This window comes from Micromesistius poutassou (genome assembly GCF_964030765.1).
Source record: "Micromesistius poutassou genome assembly, chromosome: 10".
NCBI classification, from domain to species: domain Eukaryota; kingdom Metazoa; phylum Chordata; class Actinopteri; order Gadiformes; family Gadidae; genus Micromesistius; species Micromesistius poutassou.
This window is the reverse complement of record NC_140280.1, coordinates 8163569-8186979: the sequence shown is the minus strand read 5'-3', so window position 1 is coordinate 8186979 and position 23411 is coordinate 8163569. Positions and strand designations below refer to the sequence as shown.

The 23411-nt window shown below is 45.8% G+C and overlaps 3 protein-coding genes and 1 pseudogene across 4 annotated transcripts; 2 read left to right on the top strand and 2 right to left on the bottom strand.

Annotated features, from left to right (window-relative positions):
- Positions 1–203: 203 nt before the first annotated feature.
- Positions 204–2945, top strand: sumf2 (sulfatase modifying factor 2; the record flags this gene model as incomplete). The annotated part of the gene is given in 10 exon segments (XM_084474425.1): positions 204–223; positions 225–292; positions 379–526; positions 610–724; positions 810–854; positions 938–1088; positions 1479–1534; positions 1636–1720; positions 1881–2022; positions 2525–2945. Coding segments are annotated over 10 exon segments (933 nt in total). The 3' UTR covers positions 2628–2945.
- Positions 2946–3706: 761 nt separating this feature from the next.
- Positions 3707–9477, top strand: bicdl2l (bicaudal-D-related protein 2-like). The gene is made up of 7 exons (XM_084473922.1): positions 3707–3797; positions 3944–4653; positions 5282–5395; positions 6164–6316; positions 7078–7157; positions 7470–7590; positions 8605–9477. The coding sequence occupies exons 2-7, from the start codon at positions 4057–4059 to the stop codon at positions 8953–8955; spliced, it is 1416 nt and encodes a 471-aa protein (XP_084330048.1). The 5' UTR covers positions 3707–3797; positions 3944–4056; the 3' UTR covers positions 8956–9477.
- Positions 9478–9594: 117 nt separating this feature from the next.
- Positions 9595–16019, bottom strand: abhd11 (abhydrolase domain containing 11). Its single transcript, XM_084473929.1, has 6 exons — positions 15785–16019; positions 15058–15193; positions 14752–14925; positions 14220–14390; positions 12229–12410; positions 9595–11587 (listed from the first exon to the last, which is right to left on the bottom strand). Exons 1-6 carry the CDS (start codon positions 15910–15912, stop codon positions 11452–11454), a joined length of 927 nt encoding a protein of 308 aa, XP_084330055.1. The 5' UTR covers positions 15913–16019; the 3' UTR covers positions 9595–11451.
- A 6736-nt stretch (positions 16020–22755) lies between these two features.
- On the bottom strand, positions 22756–23406 carry LOC311354010 (claudin-3 pseudogene; annotated as a pseudogene). Its single transcript has one exon. The product of its transcript is annotated as a claudin-3 pseudogene (transcript).
- Between the last annotated feature and the right edge of the window lie 5 nt (positions 23407–23411).

The following is a 23411-nucleotide window of genomic DNA, read 5'->3' as shown; positions in this document are numbered from 1 at the left end:
GGGAAGCTTACTAACATGTTGCCAAACAAATGGAAACTGACCTAAATCCAAATGACCGGCTCGAAATGACACGGACTCATTTGACCGTGGCACCAGCTTCCGGTCCGCCGGTGAAATCGTTCCGTCGTGAATGAAACAACTTTTACATCGGCAAATGAAAATCTGTGTTCATGTCGTTGGACCCCATATCATGCACGTATAACATGCCCTTTGATGTCCCAGTAGAAGTGTTTCAAAATGTGTGTCAACATTGTTTTGTGGATATGTGCATTTTCTTTCTTGGCACTGGCAGGTAAGCTATGCAACGTGAAACGCATCTTTATTTTGTAGAAACATAACTCATGTGTGATTAACTGTCCGCATCGTGTCCTCGGACAGACGACCTGAGGATGGTCCACATTCCTGGAGGACAGATGACCATGGGGACCAATGAAGGAGACGCCAGAGATGGAGAGGCGCCGACTAAAGGAGTCGCAGTCGGACCGTTTAACATCGACAAATACCCAGTTACAAATGCGGATTTTAGGTGATCTTGAAACCTGTCAGTTGTTGCTATGAAAACTGAAAATAAGGATTTAACCATTATGTCTTTGTCTCAAACAATCACAGAGACTTCGTGCGAGCACATAAGTACAAAACAGAAGCTGAGAAGTTTGGTTGGAGTTTTGTTTTCCAAGACTTTGTATCTGTGGAGCTGAAAAGCAAAGTGACCGAAACGATAAAGGTATCTACTATCCTGCTTTCTCAGCCGCCTACATGATATCGTTTTGGCTGATGAATTCTGCTTGACTTTTTGATTTCCTCAACAGTCTGCCCCCTGGTGGTTGCCAATAGAAAGGGTATTTTGGAGACAGGTGAGGCCAAATATTGTTGTTGGCAAAAAAGCACCCAATCCAAGGGCAGATTGTATATCTTGATGTGATTCATCGCCCTCCAGCCCGCAGGTCCAGGTTCTGGCATCAAAGAGCGTCTGGACTTCCCGGTGGTCCAAGTGAGCTGGAATGACGCGTTGGCGTTCTGCCGCTGGAGGGACGGACGGCTGCCCACGGAGGAGGAGTGGGAGTGGGCTGCCCGCGGGGGGCTGCAGGGTACGTGGCTTAGCTAGAAGGGACCTTCCAACGGCCCTGGGTCGCTCTAGGGATGGTCTAGGACTAGGTACGGTGAGGTATGGTTATGGTTAGGTATGCTGGTCCAGTGAAAAGGGTTTTCACATGGCTAAAAACTTTCAGTTTTCAACCCTCTGAATCCTTAAATCTGCCGCACTTACAATCAGTACAATTGTCCCAATATCTGTTTGTATTTTAGAGTATTTCCACCCTTGTCATTTTTCATCCGTTTTGTTACCTACAAGCTATGATAAGCTGCCCCCTCACAGGGTCGTCCTGCAGGCTCAGGTCATTGTGTGTTAGCATCTTGAGTTAGCACCTGACCGCTTATTATACCATCATGTATCCTGACATCATATTCCAACGTTCCAGGAAGGACTTATCCCTGGGGAAACAAGTTCCAGTCCAACAAAACCAACCTCTGGCAGGTCGGCCTGCAGTCATAACACACATCATTGGCACCCCCTGCTCTAACTTGTGTCACTATAACATGTAACAGAAAAATGTAAACTGAACTGAAATGTTTCAGGGGTTGTTTCCTGATGGAGACACGGCAGAGGACGGTTACCATGGTGTCTCCCCTGTGACGGCCTTTCCTGCACAGAATAACTACGGTAGTTCATCCACACATCCATGCGAACGACACTATTGTTAAAGGAATGTCCCATCTGTAGCGCTATTGAGTCCATCATATGCAGTGGAACAGTGAGCTACGGTCAGTGGAACCTGGATCCATGTTCTGATGCAGTGTGTACCTTTGGCCGTCCGACACAGGATTGTATGACATGATGGGAAACACTTGGGAATGGACGTCCACCTCCTTTCCTGGAACTCAGCCAATGTATGTCCTACGTGGTGCTTCCTGGATCGACTCTGTGGACGGCTCGGCCAATCACAAGGCAAGGATCACTACCAGGTGAGTGGGTTACTATGTTGTGTGTGGTGTCATGTTTTTATGTGCCGTCACACACAGCTCCTTAATTCTCCAGATGTTTATTTTAATAAGCTGATTCAGCGAACAATATTCAGAGCTTTTTGGTGGTTTGTATTTTTCACTATTTTTCAATCAGGTTGCTGAATGTCCTTTCTGGTCTCATGCTGCTAGGGTTGCTGTACAGTTGTTGTATTTTGTAACCAGAAAAGGACAAGGTTATTGATATGATATTGTATATACTAGTATATTATAATTATACTGACCTCCTTACCCATGAGCTATCAAGCAAGTTAAATACTACTAATCATTCATGATCACCTGTTGACTACAGGTTAAATACTACTAATCATTCATGAACACCTGTAGGCCACTGTAGCAATATGTTTCAGTATGTTTTCACTATGTTTATCAGTATCTATTTACTATGTTTCACTATGTTTTCACTATGTTTCATTGTATTTCACTGTGTTTCTGTTCTCTGCAGGATGGGGAACACCCCTGACTCAGCGTCAGATAACCTTGGCTTCAGGTGTGCAGCCAGTGGAGAACAAAAACAAGCCAAGAACAAAGGAAAATCTGAGTTGTAGTCACAGCGATTATCCAGCTTGACTATAAATGCGTCAATTGAAATGTGCCTATTTCTTATTTTTCTATTTTGATGATTGTAGTAGTAGGCCGAGTAGGAAGTTGATTAGATACGGAGGGAAAAATGTTATGATTATGATAACATTTATCTGGATGAAAACATGTAAATGTGAGCACACACATCGCTGCTATTTCTCCCAAGGAGAACTTTTGGAGATTAAAAAAGGTTGACATTGTATGCAATTATAAAGCCCCAACCGATTTTACGTGATTTTCATTGTAAAGGAATACATTTTAATAAATATGACTATGTATATGAATCATATCTCTGCTGCTTTCCTTGCATAACTTGGCATGCAATCTGAATTGTATAAATATGACTAAGCAAAATCTATGATGTTATATCTGAACTTGAACTGTGCAGTCTAAATGTCTAAGGAATGTATATATGTTGACATACACTAAGCAACACTTGATAGCAAGGACTTGATATTCCTTACAATGGGATCTTATCTGTTGCTATGGGAACAATAACTTCCTGTACAAAGTCATTAGTCATTCTTCAATCGAGCTTTCTTTCAGCTCACTTTGTTATTGGTGGCTACAGAGAGATTTTTAGAATATTAATAAAGAATAAATAATAATGGGCACATTTTAGCCTATACACCCAATTCTTTTTGCAGGTTTTTGGATCGGTGAATAGCTCAATAGTTTCAGTCAAAATAAGAATTTGTCCTTCGATCCTTATCCGAGAAACCTAGAGTTAGTAACAGAACGTTGTCAACTAAAACCATTACACAAACAGTGGCAATTCTAATGTGTTTTCATTATAGGATGAGGCCCTCAATACATTCATTGTGTTTCTGTAAGGTACCAAAAGGATCCAAAGGGATTCATCAGAAGAATCACGTGTGATCTGTGCTCTCTTCCATCACGTCATCCGTCTCCAACACTGACTCGCTGTGACCCGCCCTGCTGACAGAGACAACAGTTTAAAATAGCTCAGGTCTGCTCTCGTCAGACCTTTGTTAATCAGTGACGGCCCGCCCCCCCTGGGGTGTGTGGACAAACACTGTGTCATGGCCGTTCTCCCACTCTACCGTCACACTCCCACTCTACCGTCATTTACACGAGAAGGAGGAAGAAAGAATGCCATGCGAGCGAAATAAATGGTGAGGAATCCAATGACCTTGTGACTTGCGTCAGACAGCAGACTCACACCGTTCAGGAAAAACAAGTCGGTAGACATTCTGTTGGTTTCCCTCCCTCCCTCCCTCCCTCCCTCTATTCTCTGTCTTCCTCTTCTTGATTGTTTCAGACACACGGGCCTGACAGCAGCTGAGGACGTTTCACTGCCGTCCACTCAACTGCGTCTGTGGCCCAGTCCTCGTTGGTGCTGCTCTACCCTGGTGGGCTGTCCTGCAGCCGGTCATGGACGGCTCCCTGCCCTTCTCCGCTCTGAACGAGAGGCTGAGGCCCTACAGAGCCCTGGAGCGCCTGCATGCCCCCCCTAGCATCTGGGAGGACAGACGGACCCCCGGCCCCCTCAGGGAGGGCTCCTCGAGGGGGGAGACCCGACCCACACTGTACCAGGGGAGACCGGACCCAGAGGAGTCTAAGGCCGGGTCCGAAGAGGTGGCCGGGGAGGATTCGGAGACGGGGAGTTTAGACTCGGACGGTGGGTCCTCTATGAATGAAGACCAAGGAAACCGCTCGGACCTCCTGTGCCTCCTGAACCAGTGTCTGGACCCTGCCATGAGGCTCACGGACACGAGCTCCGAGGGGAACGAGGATCTGGCCGAGGGCCGGGCCAGCCCCAGATCCTCCTCCTCCTCCACAGAGAGGAGCTCTGACCGCCCCGAGGGCTCCTCCTCCCCCCAGGAGACGGGACGGGGAGTGGACCCACGTGTCCCGGGTCGGGATGGAGGAGGACAGGGGAGCTACGCGGACCTAAGCCTACCGGACCTGATCCGGGGGAGTGGGAGGCCACTGACCAGACGCCGGACGCTGGGGCCCGTCTCCGACACGGTAGGCTGACAAAGCAAACACTCAAAGTATTGTTTGTTGGTTGTTTAACATGTGCACATTTACTTTCATGGCAAACCACGTTCAGTCCCTTTAAAGAACAAACACAGGAAAGGTTCAGTCTTAAGATACTCTCAAGAGCAGTTCACATGCATCTCTGTCTGCGCTCTAGCTTGTTATGTACAGCCTATTGAACATCATCACCTGAAAAGGGTTATGGTTGGGCCTGATAAGGTGTATTATGGTTTGTGGTGCAGCAGCTGATCTCAGGATTTGTTCTCAAGGTTTCACTCGTGAATACAGATCAGCAAAGTATTTATTTATATAAGCATGCTAAATTTTGAATGTGCTTGTGTGCCACTTGTGTGTATGTGTGTGTGCATGTGTGCGTGTGTGTGTGTGTGTGTGTGTGTGCGTGTGTGTGGCCGTGCGTGTGTGTGTGCGTGTGTGTGTGTGTGTGTGTGTGTGTGTGTGTGTGTGTTTGTGAGTGCGTGTGTGTATGTGTGTGCATGCGTGCGTGTATGTGTTTATTTGTGTGTGTGTGTGTGCATGTGTGTATATGTATGTATGTGTGTGTGTGTGTGTCTATATGTGTGTGTGTGTGTGTGTGTGTGTGTGTGTGTGTGTCCAGCTGAAGGAGGTGCGGCGGGAGGTGGCTCTGTCTCGGAGCCGCAGCATCCGGCTGAAGGCTCAGGTGGACAAGCTGCAGGAGGAGGGCCCAGGATGGAGCCAGCACAGAGAGAGGGTAAAACACCCTTCATATCAGCCGCTAGCCTGCACACACAGCATCACATGCTATAGGTCCCCTGATTGGTTCAAATGAGTATGAGGTGATCACTTACAATGGTATCACCACCTATTGCAGCAGAAAGGATGCGCTGTTTCCGCTGTTTGGGGAATCCAGATTTTTTTATCATAAATGTAAAAAATGTAATCCAGTATTTGTTTCTGTATCTTGGTTCTCCAAGTCTTAAAATATGCCAGAGATAATATTGTGCTGTCCCCTCCAGCAGATGCAGCCGCTGTGACCAAGCAGCGTGCTGTCCCCTCCAGCTGGATGGGGCAGCAGCTGTGTGACCAGGCAGCGTGCTGTCCCCTCCAGCTGGATGGGGCAGCAGCTGTGTGACCAGGCAGCGTGCTGTCCCCTCCAGCTGGATGGGGCAGCAGCTGTAGCTAGCAGCGTAGCTCAGCGTAGCTCAGCGGGCCGGAGGGAGGGAGGAGTTGGGAGTGTGGCTGGTGATTCTTTTTAACAAAGAGCGGTACTTTATATTGGTGGAATTGATCAGTGATAGGATGTGATTTTAACATTATTCAGTGGCAGAGCACCGACCAGCATGGACTTCAGATATGTCTGGGTTATTTTAAGATACAAGCTAGTTGAAATGTTGCACATTGTAACTTTAAGAATTGTCCAAAGTAAACAAGTCCAATAGTTTGTGTTCACAAATACATTTACTTTTTTTATTAATTTCTCTGAGTAAATGCCAATAAGAACCTTTTGGTTTGGGGGCAGGTGACGGAGGAGGTGCTGTCCATCCTAAAGCTGCTCCGTCCTCTGAGCGACGCCACCCCGGTGGCGCCCCCGTCTGGCGCCGACCGGCTGGACGCTGGGCTCAGCCAGCTGCAGCATGTCGCCCGCTCGCTGGCCCTCAGCCACGGCAACCAGGTACAGTCCCACCGCCTCCCACCTCGTTAGGTCTCCTCTCCGTCTGCACTGATAGGATGGGTGTCTGTTTCTAACTGTATCAGTGTATACCTTCTTCATGTTATCATGTTATTTTGCCTGGACGTGACATGTTCTTGCCTTTGTGTCGGCCCTTATAATGTGTAAATGTGCGGAAAACCCAATAAACTGATCAAAAAAACAACAACAACCCAACAATAGATATGACGGTATAATGAATACAAAACATAAGAACCCAGTGACATGGTGACATGAGTGAGAGACAGTTGCTCGTCTGGGAGATACCAACCCTCCCCTGAGGCAGGGGCGTGTCTGAAGCAGGGACGTGTCTGATATTGTTGTATTGTATTGTTGTTACAGTATATAGTTAGATATAATTGGCTGGAATATCATTGGCCAAGAGGAACCATAGTCTCCTGTAGATTATTCTCGGCTGGCATCATCATCACTATTAACATCTAGATAGATTATCATCCATCATCATTAGTGGTAGCTTTACGGCTGGCTTCATGGGTTATGAGTTGGTCTCAAATTAATACATTTATATTATACACAACGATAAACTATTCAATTAGCTGTAATAGCTCATTATGTTAAGAACCCAATTACATTGCCCAACTAGTCAATCTTGGGCTGCAGTGAATAATTACTGCTCTGTTTGGTCCAAGTTGGTCAAAGAATACAATCCACTGTAATTCACAGACAGACATGCTATAAATTTTCCTGTATGTGTTTTTTCTCAGACATCTAAAGTGGGGAAGAGGTCAGAGGACATGGCCATTCTGGAGCAAGCCCTCAGAGACAGAGATGAGGCTATAGAGAAGTGGGCACACACCACATGCACACACACACACGCACGCACGCACGCACGCACGCACGCACGCACACACATGCACGCACGCACGCACGCACGCACACACACACACACACACACACACACACACACACACACACCACGTGCACACCCACACACACACACACACACACGCACACACGCATGCAAGTACAAACACACAGAGATGTATCTAGTCAAATCACGAGAATGTGATTCATGATACAAAAGGAAGTGAAGGAGCTGTTTGCCGCTGTCTCTGGGGAATGTGTCACGGTATCTCCTTCCTGTTCTGTTCTGCAGGAAGAAGGGAATGGAGGCGGAGTTGCTTCGCAGTAAGACAGAGATGATGTTTCTGAATAACCAGCTTCTGGAAGCCGCACAGAAACGACTTGAGCTCTCTCTGGAGCTGGAGGCATGGAAGGTAGGTCTGACCCCGGTCACACACCACCAAGCACCTCATAGGACCCAGTGGTAGGTCTGACCCCGGTCACACACCACCAAGCACCTCATAGGACCCAGTGGTAGGTCTGACCCCGGTCACACACCACCAAGCACCTCATAGGACCCAGTGGTAGGCCTGACCCCGGTCACACACCACCATCACCTCATAGGACCCAGTGGTACATCTGACCCCGGTCACACACATCCATGTACCTCATAAGAACCAGTGGTAGGCCTGACCCCGGTCACACACCCCCATGCACTGATCCATGCATTACTTGTGATGCCACAACTAAACTTATCACATCGGCGACAGAGACAAAGGTGTAGCTGCTTATCAATTTCCAGTGAAATCCCCCAAAATCTGTGTGAAACTATTTGGGCATATAGCAGTGAGCTCAGTGTAAGTTCACAAACGCATCTGTGGTACAAATGTTTAAATAGAGTCATTAGTTCTTCCATCCAGTTTCCTTAGAGTTTGGTGTCGCCAGATAGATAGACTGCGTTGAAGCCTATCGCAGGCTTTGTCTCCATCTAGTGGCTAAACGATGTACTGCACTTCTCAAATACCATCAAATACGCAGTTAACGCAAGAGCAAAGCATTATTATTACTGGGTCTTTAGAGTGACTCTTTGCTCTATATAACTATTACAGAAGCTATAGAGTGACTCTACTCTAGACAACTATTAGAGTCTTTAGAGTGACTCTACTCTGGTTAACTATTATAGTCTTTAGAGTGACTCTCTACTCTATATAACCATACTATAGACTATTGCGTGAGACTAAGCAGCATGGCATAGCAGAGAGAGTGTGGCGCTGAGCCCCTATAGCCTCCTCATTCATTTATTAATCAATGAATTAATCTGGAAGGGAACTGCCTCCATAAGCCTTTGCCTTGGACGACCTTGAGTTGAAAAGCATGTTTTGAAAGAAAAGGAGGAACAAGGCAGGTCCCATGAGAAGCTGTCCCCTTAACCCCCTCATGTCTTTTAGGAGGACCTCCAGTTCATCCTCAACCAGCAGCTGCACCAGCAGCAGAGCCAGCAGGCGGAGCAGGCCCAGAAGAAGAGCCGCGGGGGGCTACTGAGGAGAACCAACCGGGTCCCGGTCCTGAGACCTGACCCTGCCCCCTCCCCCTCCCCCGCCCCGAGCCTCCCTCCTCCTTCTCCTGCCGTCACCAAGGCCTTCCCCTCGGACGGCTTCAGCTCGCTGTCCCGTGCCTGGAAGGACAAGTTCAAGAGGGGCAAGGTCGTTCATCAAGGAGACCAGGAGCAGGCGGGGCACGATGTACAGCAGGGGTCAGGCAGGGAAATTACTGGTTTCCAGACTGTATCACTTGACTAAAACAGTCAGTCAAGTATATACTAAGAGGACATTCACACACACACACACACATTTTTATGATTGATTAATCTTGCAATAATTATGGCTAAGCCATATCTTGTATCTTTTATAATAAGTGGGTGCTACATAACTACCCCAAAGGATTTGTTTTATATTATATTTGTTTAGCTGACACATTCATCCAAAAACAACATACAATAAGTGCATTCAACCATGGTTCAGCCTAAAAAGTGCAAGAATGGTGAGACAAAGCATTAATCAAATAAGCAAACTTCTTCTAGTGCTCCATTTTAGAAAGTGTGTATTGGCCAAGAGGGAACAGGTGAGGATGTGTTTGCATCTTGCTGATTGGACGATATACTTGGCTGACACTGCTCATCAGATGTTTGCCATGCCTTCACCCAGCCCTAAACTTGTTCATACACAACAGTAAAATAGCTTTACAATATATCGTTATATATCATATTTTAAACAAATCAAATGTCAAACTCAGACTTGTCTACTTTTATTAAAGGCTGAACTGTTATAAATATTGAAGCTTCCAGAATAAATGTATATGTATATATATATATATATATATATATATGTATATCTATAGCTCTCTCTCTCTAATAACACATACACTGGGGATTAACAGACTCCATGTTAGGTAATTTTATTGTATATATCCATCATACATTTTGTAAATATATAGATTTATACTGTACATCTAAATAATTCACTCATATACACATCTCATATTCTTTTTTAATTCTAGTTTTTTTTATGTTATTTCATTGTCTATAAGGAATATCATTTAAAAAATAAATCATAATGGCTCAAAACCATGTAGCCTGGAGACGCAAAGATCCACATATAACCAGGAGAAAGGCATGCTTAGACTACAGCATCAGACACGTCAGTCTGTTTCTAAATCAAAGTGATTAAATTTACTTTTATATTGGAGCTCTGAAGACATTCTCAACCACCCTCATTCGACTGACATTGTTTAAGTTGCTCATGTCAAGAAGGGCCTTTGCCCTTCTGGTTTCATTCAGATACAATCCCTATATTTCAAGTCATTCAGAAAATTGGCATAAGAAAAACTAACTGGACTGCTTGGATCTAATAGCAAGTGCCATTATAATTGGGTACAAAACCGATTTTGTGCTAGACCTTTAATACATTTTAGATTCAATACATTTCCCACAAGCGGCAGCCCAGCTGCCCACTGATCCCACTGACTAAAGAGGACTCCTCAAGCTCTGCATGGTGCCGTCTGGACCCACTCTGGGTCTGCTCCCCATGTGTGGGGTGAGGAAGGTGCTGTCCTACGACACCGTACAGAGGGTTTGAGGAGAGTCAAACACACCCTGCTCACCAAGACAAGAGACACATGGCAGTAGCTGCCCTATTTATATTTGAAATGATAAATACCAAGACCCTTCTGAAATAAAGAAAACGCCATTAACAACACTATGATGACCCAACATGGAACACTGCAGCATACAGAAGACTATACAGCCTTTACCCCAAAGATAAGGGTGATACATGTACATGGTTTAAGTAACAACCATCTCCACACTGATAAGTGGGATAGAAATAAGAAAAGACAGGACTGCACAATACGGCTTCTTTATCCCGAGCAGGCACACGCACAAACACACATACACACACACACAGGCATACACACACTCACACAGTTGTAACCTGAAATATTCAGCACACAGCTTGACGTAGCTGTTCTGGTTGGCATAATATAAAAGCACAGCCAGCTATTCCACCGACCCAGGGGAGCACCTCATCTATGGACCAGGTTGACATGGAGGAGGTGACGTGGTAAACAACTACATGAGTTCTACAACACCAGTAATGCACAACTATCAGGAACATCAATACAAAACACTTACACTAGCGCACACAATTATTTTCCAGTCTTGTTTGACGACGGACATTCTTGACTTATTCCATGGAGAAAAGCCTCTCTTATCATCATACCAGATCTTCAGTTTAACTACATCCAGACTGTTCTAGAAGCAGGGAGGAATGACATTTCCTACATACACATCCTTCTCACCGCCGCGGACCTGTGCCAACAAATTCTTTGGATAAGGAATTTATTTCCAACTTCCCTTAATTAAGACCCAATAGCATCAAGTACTTTTATATGTCATGAAACTACTAGCCACTAATTCAACTAACACCAACTCTACAAACTCAATATTCTACATCTGCCAGCCGTTGATGAGAAATGCACAAAGTAAAAAGACTGAAACATCATCAACAAACACGCTACTATGCACTACACATGTTGAACTCAAACCGACTGCATCAGAGAAAGGGTTTTGGTCCGGGACTTTAAACGTTAGTCTTGTTATGACCACGGGCGGACGTCCTGGGTACCTGGGGGATCATCTGCCACGTGAGAGTTTGCAGCCAAGGGGCCCTGCTCAGGGGCACCCCTCAGCAGGGGGGCTGGGATGCTGCTAGGCTGGGGAGGGAGCCCACTCAGCCTCCCTACGACTGCAGGAAGGAACTGATGGAGCTGATGAAGTCCAGCGGTTTGTCTGCGTGGATCCAATGGCTTGCGTCCGGGATGTACTGGATGTCAGCGCAGGGAAACAACCGCTGGATCTCCGGGTAGTCCTCTGAGCTGCAGGGAGGAGGAGACAGGAATACCAGCACTGTCACAAAAGAAAGGGGCTGCACCATCTGTGACAGACGTGTTGCGAATGAGTCTAGGAATCGCTAGGGTCCCTGATACTATTATGCACTGTACAGAGATAATCCATTTCCATTATGGGGGATTTGTTCTTTTCTGTGCTTGGTTCTGGTGGAACACAACTAGCTTTATACTTTATACTGAGGAATCCACAGACACCACGTAATGTGCTGCATACTTATGCAGACTTCTAAACAGATATCTAATCCATTAGACGCCTAATGCCATGATCCAATTAATGACCCACGTCTGGTGCCTCGTGTCAGACCACAGCAGTGTGTTCAGACCATTAACCACTTTATATCAAGCAACCACTTCATATCATGTAGCCACTTCATATGTGGTCCAGCAACCAGTACGGCTCAACCAGTACAAGACCAACCAGTACGGTTCAACCAGTACAGCTCAACCAGTACGAAACCAACCAGTATGGCTCAACCAGTACAAGACCAGTACAGCTCAACCAATATGGCTCAACCAATACAAGACCAGTGCAGCTCAACCATTCCTCCACAGCTGGAGTAACCCTTCCATCCAGCCTTCTGGGTCCATGACAGGTCCGTAGGTCCTACCTGATGTAGGCAGAACTAGCTCCACCCAGGAACAGGGTGGGGCCATCATAGGTGGTGTCCAGACTTGGAAAGCTCATGATGTCATCAAGGTGCGCCGAAATGGCCGCCAGGTTGACTCTCCAGGAGTACTGGCCGTTGGTCTCCACCAGGTTGGTCAGCAGGAACTGGCGAACAGAGTGTTCCTGAATGGGAGGAGCATAGGATTCAAACAGTGTTCCTGAATGGAGGAGCATAGGCTTCAAACTAGGGCTGAACGATTAATCAAATTCAAACCGACAGGATTAGGATTTGTTACTGTGACTGACTGGAGATTAGTAAGGTTCGTATTTATTTTTCTTTTACAATTCAATAGTTTAATAAACATGTTATAATATCAATTTATGCATCTAGGCCTGGCCTAAAGGAAAGAGCAGTTTATATGTTGAATGCTTCCAATGTTGTTGTTTGGTCAGACTATAGAATGATTTATTGCTTGTTTAGTGAATAATACAGATTATACAACAGTTAGTTCCGACCGGTCCCAACCGAGCAATTTGATTGGACAACGAGACATTCCATAGTGCTGATATACAGTATAACAGCACTGGGACTTTTCACAGACATAATCACTCCGCTGTACGGGCGTTCTAATAACCGTTATTAGCTAACGTTACATCAGCTGTTGCTGCTGATCGAGCTGTTAACTCACCAGAAACACACATCATGCCACCAAAGCGTCTGTCAACAGACTCATATTTCAGTGGTTGCACAATAAATGGAAACATTCAGATAAATGTAAATGATACAAAGTAGCGGCGGACACAGAGCAGAGCCTATCGCTCTGACACAGAGTAGCGAGCTTGTGTCTAGGAATGTTTATGTACTGTATATGTGTTGCCTGGCAACAGCCTAGTCTCCCTTCAGTTGCGGAACTATTTTTGTTGGCGGAGCCGAATAAATGATTACTAAACAAACAAATCATAATCTCTTGTTTCTTATTACTGTTAACTAATAAAATGTGCTCGTAGCACTGTTGTATAAAAGCAATATCACACTCGAGGTCGTGCTGTTGTACTGTATATCAGCACGGTGTGATTATCTGCGGCACTCGGCCTGCGGCCTCGTGCCTACGACCGAATCACAGCCGTGCTGATATACAGTACAACAGCACTCCCTCTCGTGTGATATTGCTTAAATATAAGGAACTTTAAAAAGAAAAATCGTATCCTAAATCGCAATTGCACCATTGGTCGAAATAATCGCAATTTGATTATTTCCCCAAATCGTTCAGCCTTACTTCAAACCGCTGTCGTTTAATGCTATTGGATATCAGAACACTTTTTTTGATATCCACTAGATCAGGGGGGACACCAGAAGGTCAGGAAGGACACCACCAGGGACCCCACTAGGAAATGAGGGACAGGAGGGACCCCACTAGATCAGGAGGAACCCCACTAGATCAGGGGGGACAGCACTAGATCAGGGGGGACAGCACTAGGTCAGGAAGGACCCCACTACGACAGGAGGGTCAGGAGGGGCCCCACTAGGTCAGGAGGGACCCCACTAGGTCAGGAGGGTCAGGAGGAACAGCACTAGGTCAGGAGAGACCCCACTAGGTCAGGAGGGTCAGGAGGAACAGCACTAGGTCAGGAGAGACCCCACTAGGTCAGGAGGGACAGCACTAGGTCAGGAGGGACAGCATTAGGTTAGGAGGGACAGCATTAGGTGAGGAGGAACAGCACTAGGTCAGGAGGTACAGCACTAGGTGAGGAGGGACAGCACTAGGTGAGGAGGGACAGCACTAGGACAGGAGGGACAGCATTAGGTGAGGAGGGACAGCACTAGGACAGGAGGGACAGCATTAGGTGAGGAGGGACAGCACTAGGACAGGAGGGACAGCACTAGGTGAGGAGGGACAGCACTAGGTCAGGAGGTACAGCACTAGGTGAGGAGGGACAGCACTAGGTCAGGAGGTACAGCACTAGGTCAGGAGGTACAGCACTAGCTCAGACCTTGACTTGCTTGCGGAGCTGGTCCTCGGCCATCCTCCGGGCGGTGGAGCGGGGCAGCGTGCTGGACACCGTCACTGCCTGCATGGCGTTGATGTAGAAGCGGAAGTTGGTCCGCGTGGTGGTCTGGGCGGGGCTGATGTCCACCACCACCAGCCTCTCCACCAGGTCAGGCTGGAGGATCAGACAACAGGGGGAGGAAGGAGAAGGAGGAGAAGGAGAAGAAGAAGGTGAGCAGGCCAAGAAACAACGACCTTGACAAAACAACGTCTGCCTGTTCATGGATGCGTTGTGTTAAGGGCTGATTATGGTCCCACGAGGCGATGCAGCCGCAAGGGCTGCTTACTAAAACCCGACTCCATAAAGGTTTGCGACTGCGTTGAAGCGTCTGCGTGGTCATTGCGTTGCGCGAACGTGGGACCATAATCAGCCCTTTACTTTTAATTGGCCAGAGTATATCATACTTTTGCACAGTCCCCATTCAATACCTCCTCATGTTTTGGGCCATAAAATCCTGTTATACTGAGGACTTTACCTGTGTCAGCGCCGTAGTCATGGCTACCTTCCCTCCCATGCTGTGGCCAATCAGAACACACTTCTCAATGTGGAGCTTGGTGAGCAGGTGCTTGAGATCACTGGCCATGGCCTCGTAGGTCAGCACCGGGTTGTGTGGGCTGGTACCATGGTTACGGGCATCAATGGTCAGCACCTAACTGGACAAAAGATGGTTACAACACTTGGGATGGGGGGAAAACGAGGTGGCTGAGACCCCCCATCCATTATGACAGGCTCTCAACTAACGACGCACAGGACCGTTTCAGAGCTTTCCCCCCTGCATTACCTTCCTGCCGGTGCGCTGCACCAGGGACTTGGCGATGGAGTGGAAGTTGGACTTGCTCCCAAACAGGCCGTGGAGGAACACGAGCGGAGTGCTCTCGCCCTTCCCGTCGAACACGTCATAGGTGAGGTTCACCGGGCTGAGGGGGGAGAACAGGTCATAGGTCAGATTCACTGGGCTGTGAGGAGAACCGTTCATAGGTCGTGTTCACTGGGCTGTGAGGAGAACCGTTCATAGGTCAGATTCACTGGGCTATGAGGAGAACCGTTCATAGGTCGGGTTGCCGTTATCATTGTAATATAATTGTTTTACAGGTATGTCCGTTAAGGCAGTGAAAATGCTATTTTGATCCATCACCCAGACGAGAACAATAGTTGTGTCGCCATTCACTGCTCCTCGTCCCTCACGACAGTGTTCCTTTCGCAGACAACTATCCCGACATTAAGCTTTATTTAACCGCCATATCTTGCCAAGTCTGACTGTCTGAGCCTATTTCATCAGAGGAATCCTACACACTGGATCACTGTCGGAGCTAGCCAAGTAGCTGCTTCTGAATGTCATCCAGTCCATTTGACCTAATGGACCATCAGACATAACGCTGCATCACTAACCTCCATTATCCGCCTCTGCTTTTTAAAGACACGAATGGCAAATTGATCGATGAGAGCAATGAAAAAACGGACTAATGATAAACGTCGACACTGTGTTTTTTTTTCAAATATAATTTTACCTTGCAGAGCTGGAGAACCGGGCGACTGGAGCGGCCCCGCCGCACATGGACCCCCGTCCCGTGGCTGAGCGGCACTGAGCCCTCCCGCACAGCAGGCCGGTCTGGAACAAGCGATGCAACACGCTCATGGTACGATCGGTCCGGCGCAGAGTCGGGACAAGGACATGCGATGATCAATCTCGCAACAGAAGCTAACGTAAATCTGTGCGTCCACCTTCGTGCCCGCTGCCCAGGATGCCAGGATGAGGAGTCATCGCGTCGCGTTGACAGCTGGTCGTGCGTCATGACGTAGACAATACGTTCGTCACGCAACGTAAACCACTGGCGGAGTATATTATATGACATGATATAATATCATATTTAAAGCAAACAGTTAAACGCCATGCATTTCAGATGCATTTCTGTAGGTCTTTCATGCGCACATCTTTTAGTTTTAATGAAAATATAATTCCCAGCCATAGTTTGTCAGTTCTTAAATTAGATATAAACCATTGTCATATGAAACATATTTAGTTTAGAACGAATTAAATAAAATATTGATTATAGTGTAAGTTATGTATCCTATTGTTTAATATCAGAGATGTAATCAATAATTCTAACACATTGGAACTTGTAGCACGGCTTTCTGAGTTCATAACACCCTCCACCAGGGGGAGCTGTATTGGGCTACAAATGATGACAGTGTCGTGATTAGGAGTAGGACAATTATCTTACATCATATGTCCCTCAAGAGCAGAGTCCCCTTCTTGGCGGTGTTACTGGGATACGTGTTTGAATTCTGAAATTGTACTCCTGTCACCAAAGGTTGACATTTGGAAACGGTTCACTGTTTCCTATTGGGGTTTGGCCTACTTCCTCAGTGTGTGCAAAATATTATCAAATTGAGATCATCAAGATGTTACCAATTATTTTGGATAGTAAAACATTTGATTTTGAAGCACCTAAACGTCCATGTTAGACTCATTCAGCCAACCACATGAAACATATAATGGGGGTTACTTTGTTTTATCCTTGCTGGATCTGGCAACACCATCTCTATTAACAGTGACGCCAACTGCCAGGTTAGAGATGACGCAACCCAACCCTACATCACATCTGTTCATACATAAACCTGACATAAGACAGCAATACTGAACAATGTATTGAAAGTAGTTCCTGTTTACAATATGATCAGTGCTATTTATGATTTGTAATACCAGCTCCATTTTGAAACACATCTTTGACAAAAAACGCATTTGCCTGTGTGATATGTAGTTGTGTGAACAGCTGATCTATAATCAGCTACTCACTCCTTTCTTCACCTTCAATATTTAGTTTATACAGCGAAATCTCTGCAGCGGACCGTTGAAGAACAGGAGAGAGCAGTTAAACATGGAGGGGCCTCTAAGGGCCTGCCATGTTTCACTCTCTCACTGTTAGGAGCCCTGTCCATGCAGCATGGAGGGGCCTCTAAGGGCCCCTGTCCAGTGAAACATGGAGGGGCCCTCTAAGGACCCTCAAGCAGCTACTCCTCTCTCACCGTTACGAGCCCACTGGGATGGAGCTGTGTGTGGTTACATCCTGTTGTTTCCATGGGGATGGTCTCCTGGAGTGAATCCCACTGGGAACAGAGCACAGCCCCAAAGCTGCGGGGAAAGGGTTGTATGTGGATGTGGGTGTGGATGTGGATGTGTGTGTGCTGTCGAATTGTTGCATATATTTGTGTGCGTTTTTGTTTGCGAGAGAGAGAGAGAGAGAGAGAGAGAGAGAGAGAGAGAGAGAGAGAGAGAGAGAGAGAGAGAGAGAGAGAGAGAGAGAGAGAGAGAGAGAGAGAGACGGAGAAATGGGCAGTTCAGGTTTTTATCAAAGATAAACCCCAAATAACAAATATATAATTCCAACCTGAACCTAACACTGACTGAAAAATCATGAACAGCCAAAATGGTCCACAAAATATAATGGGTTCATATCTCATAAAGATAACGTCATAAAGTTCTTAAAATGACCTACATCCAGTGTGTGTGTCATGACACAGATACTAAAAAACAGTATCTGTCACACGTCAAACTTAATGAGGTCATAGTGCCCTCGTTCATTCATGAGTTTCTCTTGTCATGTGGTGTTGGCTGTTGTTTATCATATGAGATACTGACAGAAAGAGGGATGGTATGGGGAGAGAGAGACAGAAAGAGAGATGATATGGAGAGAGGGACAGAAATAGAGATGGTATGGAGAGAGAGAGAGACAGAAAGAGAGATGATATGGAGAGAGAGACAGAAATAGAGATGGTATGGAGAGAGAGAGAGAGAGAGACAGAAATAGATATGGTATGGAGAGAGAGAGAGAGAGACAGAAAGAGAGATGATATGGAGAGAGGGACAGAAATAGAGATGGTATGGAGAGAGAGAGAGACAGACAGAGAGATGGTAGGGGGAGAGAGAGACAGACAGAGAGATGGTAGGGGGAGAGAGAGACAGAAAGAGAGATGGTATGGAGAGAGAGAGAGACAGACAGAGAGATGGTATGGGGAGAGAGAGACAGACAGATGGTAGGGGGAGAGAGACAGAAAGAGAGATGGTGGGAAGAGAGACAGAAAGAGAGATGGTATGGGGAGAGAGAGACAGACAGATGGTAGGGGGAGAGAGACAGAAAGAGAGATGGTGGGAAGAGAGACAGAAAGAGAGATGGTATGGGGAGAGAAAGACAGAAAGAGAGACGATATGGAGAGAAAGACAGAAAGAGAGACGGTATGGAGAGAGGGACAGAAAGAGTGATGGTAGGGAGAGAGGGACAGAAAGAGTGATGGTAGGGAGAGAGAGACAGAAAGAGAGATGGTGGGAAGAGAGACAGAAAGAGAGATGGTGGGAAGAGAGACAGAAAGAGAGATGGTGGGAAGAGAGACAGAAAGAGAGATGATATGGGGAGAGAAAGACAGAAAGGGAGACGATATGGAGAGAAAGACAGAAAGAGAGACGGTATGGAGAGAGGGACAGAAAGAGTGATGGTAGGGAGAGAGGGACAGAAAGAGTGATGGTAGGGAGAGAGAGACAGAAACAGAGATGGTATGGAGAGAGAGAGACAGAAAGCAGAAAGGAACTGTCAGTTGTAGTGCCCTGCAGGCCCCTGCCAGACACAGGATTCATTCCTTCATTCATATCATTCATTCCTTCTATGAATCATATGAAGGAATGAATGTTGACGGCAGGCTTTCAGACTGTTGCTGCCATGCTCAGTAGAACTCAGAGTTCTCTGCCATGTCCTTCCTTCAATCAAGAGCTGCTTCACAATCTGTCTAAATATGGAAATGAATCCCCTTATTTGTATAGAGGTTTGTTAGTCAAAGAGAGCTCCTCCAACAGAAGGTGGAGGAAACTGGATCACTGGCACAGGGGTTCACATATTTAAAGTTTTATACTTCTATGAAATGCATTCTATACCACAATTGAGGCATGGATTTGTAATTCAATAACACGCAAGTTTAAGCAAGCACTCTGATTGGTCAATTCCCATTCTCGAGCGTGTTTAAATGCCTGGTGAAAGAACGGACAAAAAGATTGTGCCTAATTACAGAAAGTATCGCTACGCTAACTAGCCGAAACTACTTTCATGAGCCTAGTTTCCATAACAACGTTCAATTGACCAAGAGTCGGCTATCGTTACTATAGGAACTATTTTCTGATGGAGATGAACTCGGGCAGAAAGCTTGAATTGGAGGGCAAATTAACAATATGAAAATATTTTACAATATTGTTGATGATGAAGATGGTTTGTGTTATTGAATCGCAATCTTACACTCGATGGCGTTCTTGAATGTCATTATTGGTACTTCGGAACTCGGCGCAAGCGCCTCGTTCCTACGGCTGTGCTTCGCATACCAATAATGACATTCAAGAACGCCATCTTGTGTAAGATTGCTTAAATATATTTGGTTAAAAAGATAAACGTAAAAGAGAGTTTTCCTCATTTGAACATGAGTGGCCGTTTATATTGAGTTAGGTGAAGCCATGTTACATGCACACTTATGCTCTCCCCTTTTTCGGCAGCATCCCTACTATCTTGTTCATTATGCTCATATGAACAAGATAGCTCTTTGGGATGTTTGCAACAGTTATCTCTGTTTCACCTAAACATTTATAGAGGTTAAACAATCTTTGATAAGCTGGGGCGATTGTGCTAATACCACCTATCAGTTGGACTTTGCTTCTGCCTACAGTATAATATATATATGTAATATGTATATATATGTATATATATATATATATATATATATATATATATATATATATATATATATATACATATATATATATCTATATATATCTATATATGTATATATAGATATTCATATATATTTAAGCAATAGATCACGACAGGCCGTGGTATACGCTCATTATACCACAGTTAAGGGGCGTTGTCCGTCCCGACGCGCAGCGGAGGGGCGGCGACCCCCTTCACTGTGGTATAATTACCGTATATCACTGACTGAAGTGATCTATTGCTTTTATAAAACGGTTACGTAAATATGGCGAAATTAAAGTCATAGACACCCTCAATTTTGAAAAAGCGAGAAAGTCGGAAAAGCATTTTTTTTAACGAATACAGAAAAGTAGTCCCTCCCGGCTGCCGGCAAAGTGTACGGCGGTTGCTATGCAACACACTAGCGTCCTTCAGAGAGAAGGCTAGAGACGGTAGCTTGGTTCGCCGGCAATTTAGCAATTTAGAAGGCTAAATTGCCGGCGACCGTGTGCCTATTGCTTTACAGGCTTTTTTTAGGCTTCAGTGAACTATGCTATCGCTTTTATATATAAATAAACAACAGTTCAAGTTAGGCGCGGAGTGATACTGGACTCTGTAAACTGAACGGGCGTCATAGCTGTGTGTATACGCTCAATATACCACGGTTGGGAACCAATCAGATCGCTTGATTTAGGCCCCCCGTTTTATAAATATGTATATATATTTATATATATATATATGCGGTATATATATATCCACAGCTGGTTCACTGGCCCTGAAGGAACAGTGGACGGGCCATAGTTGAGGGCAGCTCCTTGTTCCTGGTGAAAGAGGCTGGTTTCTGAAGGTGAGGACAAGAGGTAATTTCCTATCAGATGAAAGCACCTTTGGATCTTTTGCCTACAGATTATTTGGCTGTAAAAATAAGCAGTTTCCTTCAGAATCTGACCCCTCCCTTATATAAGCTGCGATCAGCGTGCGAAAGCAATCGCTCCATCTATGGTGATTTATTACATGATGAATATGATGAATATGTATGTCAGATCACATTGATGCTTTGAGTGTAATATATTTGAGAGTGCAAAGTGTAGCTTCAATAAAGTGTTGTGTACTTGCCTTTGTGTGTGTGTGTTTGTGTGTGTGTGTATGTGTGCATGTGTAGGAGGGTTTATGTGTGTTTGCGTGTATGGGTGTGTTTGTGGGTGTGTGTGTTTTTGTGTGTGTGCGTGTGTGGATGGGTTTGTGTGGGTATGGGTGTAATCTATGGTCATATCTGTATGGTTTTCTTAGTAGCTTTTGTTTTTCACAATGGTCTTTCTTTTTTAAGACCTCTGGACTGCAGGTATCACTTCGGCCAACCTTAGAAATACTAATTTCAAGGCAGAACATAAAACAACACCAGTTACTCCATGATTAGAACACTTGACTTTTATTAAACATAACAAAACTTCTACACTGAGACTGCAAATTGAAAGCGTCCTTGAATCCAGAATCAGATGGATGCGATTCATAAGTGGAATGAATATATGAATATATGCAAAACATAAACATCAAAGTATTGGACTTAAAGAGTTATTCTTTTTGCAGGACGAAAATTATTAGTTGAAATATGTTTATATATACATCTATATATCTATATATAGAGAGATATATAGATGTATTAACATATATATATATATATATATATATATATATATATATATATGTATATACATCTATATCTATATATATACAGTATATATATATATATATATATATGAATATAGGTTTTTCAGAAACATCCTCCTTCTCTCTGTCTGTCTGTCCCCTGCTCTTCCCTGCTGTCCAGTGCCTTCCTTTATTTGTTTGTCAAACAGAGGGCCACTGGGCCGCAGCCCAGATATCCGTTCTGCTTCGTGTCTTACAGTACACAGACACCACAGATCACAACAACAGGCACTACACTTCAGCATTGCAATGAAGACTGTAAAATACAAAATGGTTGTGTATCAGGTTGTATGGAATCAACAGACGTCCCCCAGAAACACAAACACACACTCACATACACAAAGATAAAAAAAAATTGCGCACCAAGAACCAAAAATATCCGTGACCCGTGGCCTTCTACGGATACCTGGAGCTTAGGTTTCAGTCTCAACAGAAACTCATGTAAGCAAACACATGCAAAACCCACCCTCCCCACACACACTCACACACGCTCACAGACCAACAGGCTTTTCCCTGTCATTGTCTGCAAACGCAGGGAAGTGTTTCTTCTAAAAACTGGTTTCAGCGAAACGCGACACCCCTCTCAGAAGGGGACAGTGGGGCTTGGGAGGTGAGGGTTAGGTTATGGTTAGGGGTAGATTTAGGGTTAGGGTTAGGGTTTGGGTTAACCCTGGCCCTAGCCTTCCCTCCACGTTCACACAGTGACACAGACATTTTGAATTACACGTGGATAGGTATAGATCATATGTTACAAAAAATGTATGTACAAATATTTTAATGAGACAAAACATTTCTAACTGATAAATATATATATATATATTTATATATTTATTAATATATATATATATTTATCAGTTATAAGTATATATTTATATACTGTGCATAACAAACTGTCAAACAAAACCAATACCACACACCATAAGCCTTCATGTCGGAGTCAACTCAGAAGATTCAAGCTGCGTTTCTTTCTCACAGCGCTTCACATTCACACGCCGAGGCCCCTGTCCTCCGGGCCCCCGTCCTCCGGCCTGCCGCCGCCGCTGTCCCTCTCACACGTAGTCCTTCCGGTCGTAGCCCGCGGCAGCGCTGGCGCTGCGCGGTGCAGAGTAGGCCATGCGTGGGGCTTTGTACCTCTGCTCCTTGGGGGGGCAGGAGCTGCACAGCATGGCTCCACCGATCAGCAGCAAGCCCGCCCCGCCCCAGCCGATGTAAAGCGCAGATCCCAGCTCCCGCCGCTGGGCGTCGGTCAGCAGGGGGTTGTAGAAGTTATGGATGATGGTGCTGGCCGTCCAGGAGACGGGGATGAGCACCAGCAGCCCCGCCAGCACAAAGAAGATGCCGGAGATGATCATAACCTTGGCCTTGGACGCCTCCTCCTCAATGCAGTTGGTGCACTTGGCTCCCACGATGGAGATGAGCACCCCCAGCACGCCCAGAAGGATGGCCACGATGGTCATGGCGCGCGCCGCCTGCAGGTCCGAGCTCAGCGCCAGCATGGAGTCGTACATCTTGCACTGCATCTGGCCCGTGCTCTGCACCACGCAGTTCATCCACAGGCCCTCCCAGATGGTCTGCGCCGTGATGATGTTGGCGCCGATGAAGGCCGTCACCTTCCACATGGGCAGAGCGCACACCACGATGGAGAGGATGAAGCCGATCACTCCCAGGGCGATGCCCACGATCTCCAGCCCCATAGACATTCTGG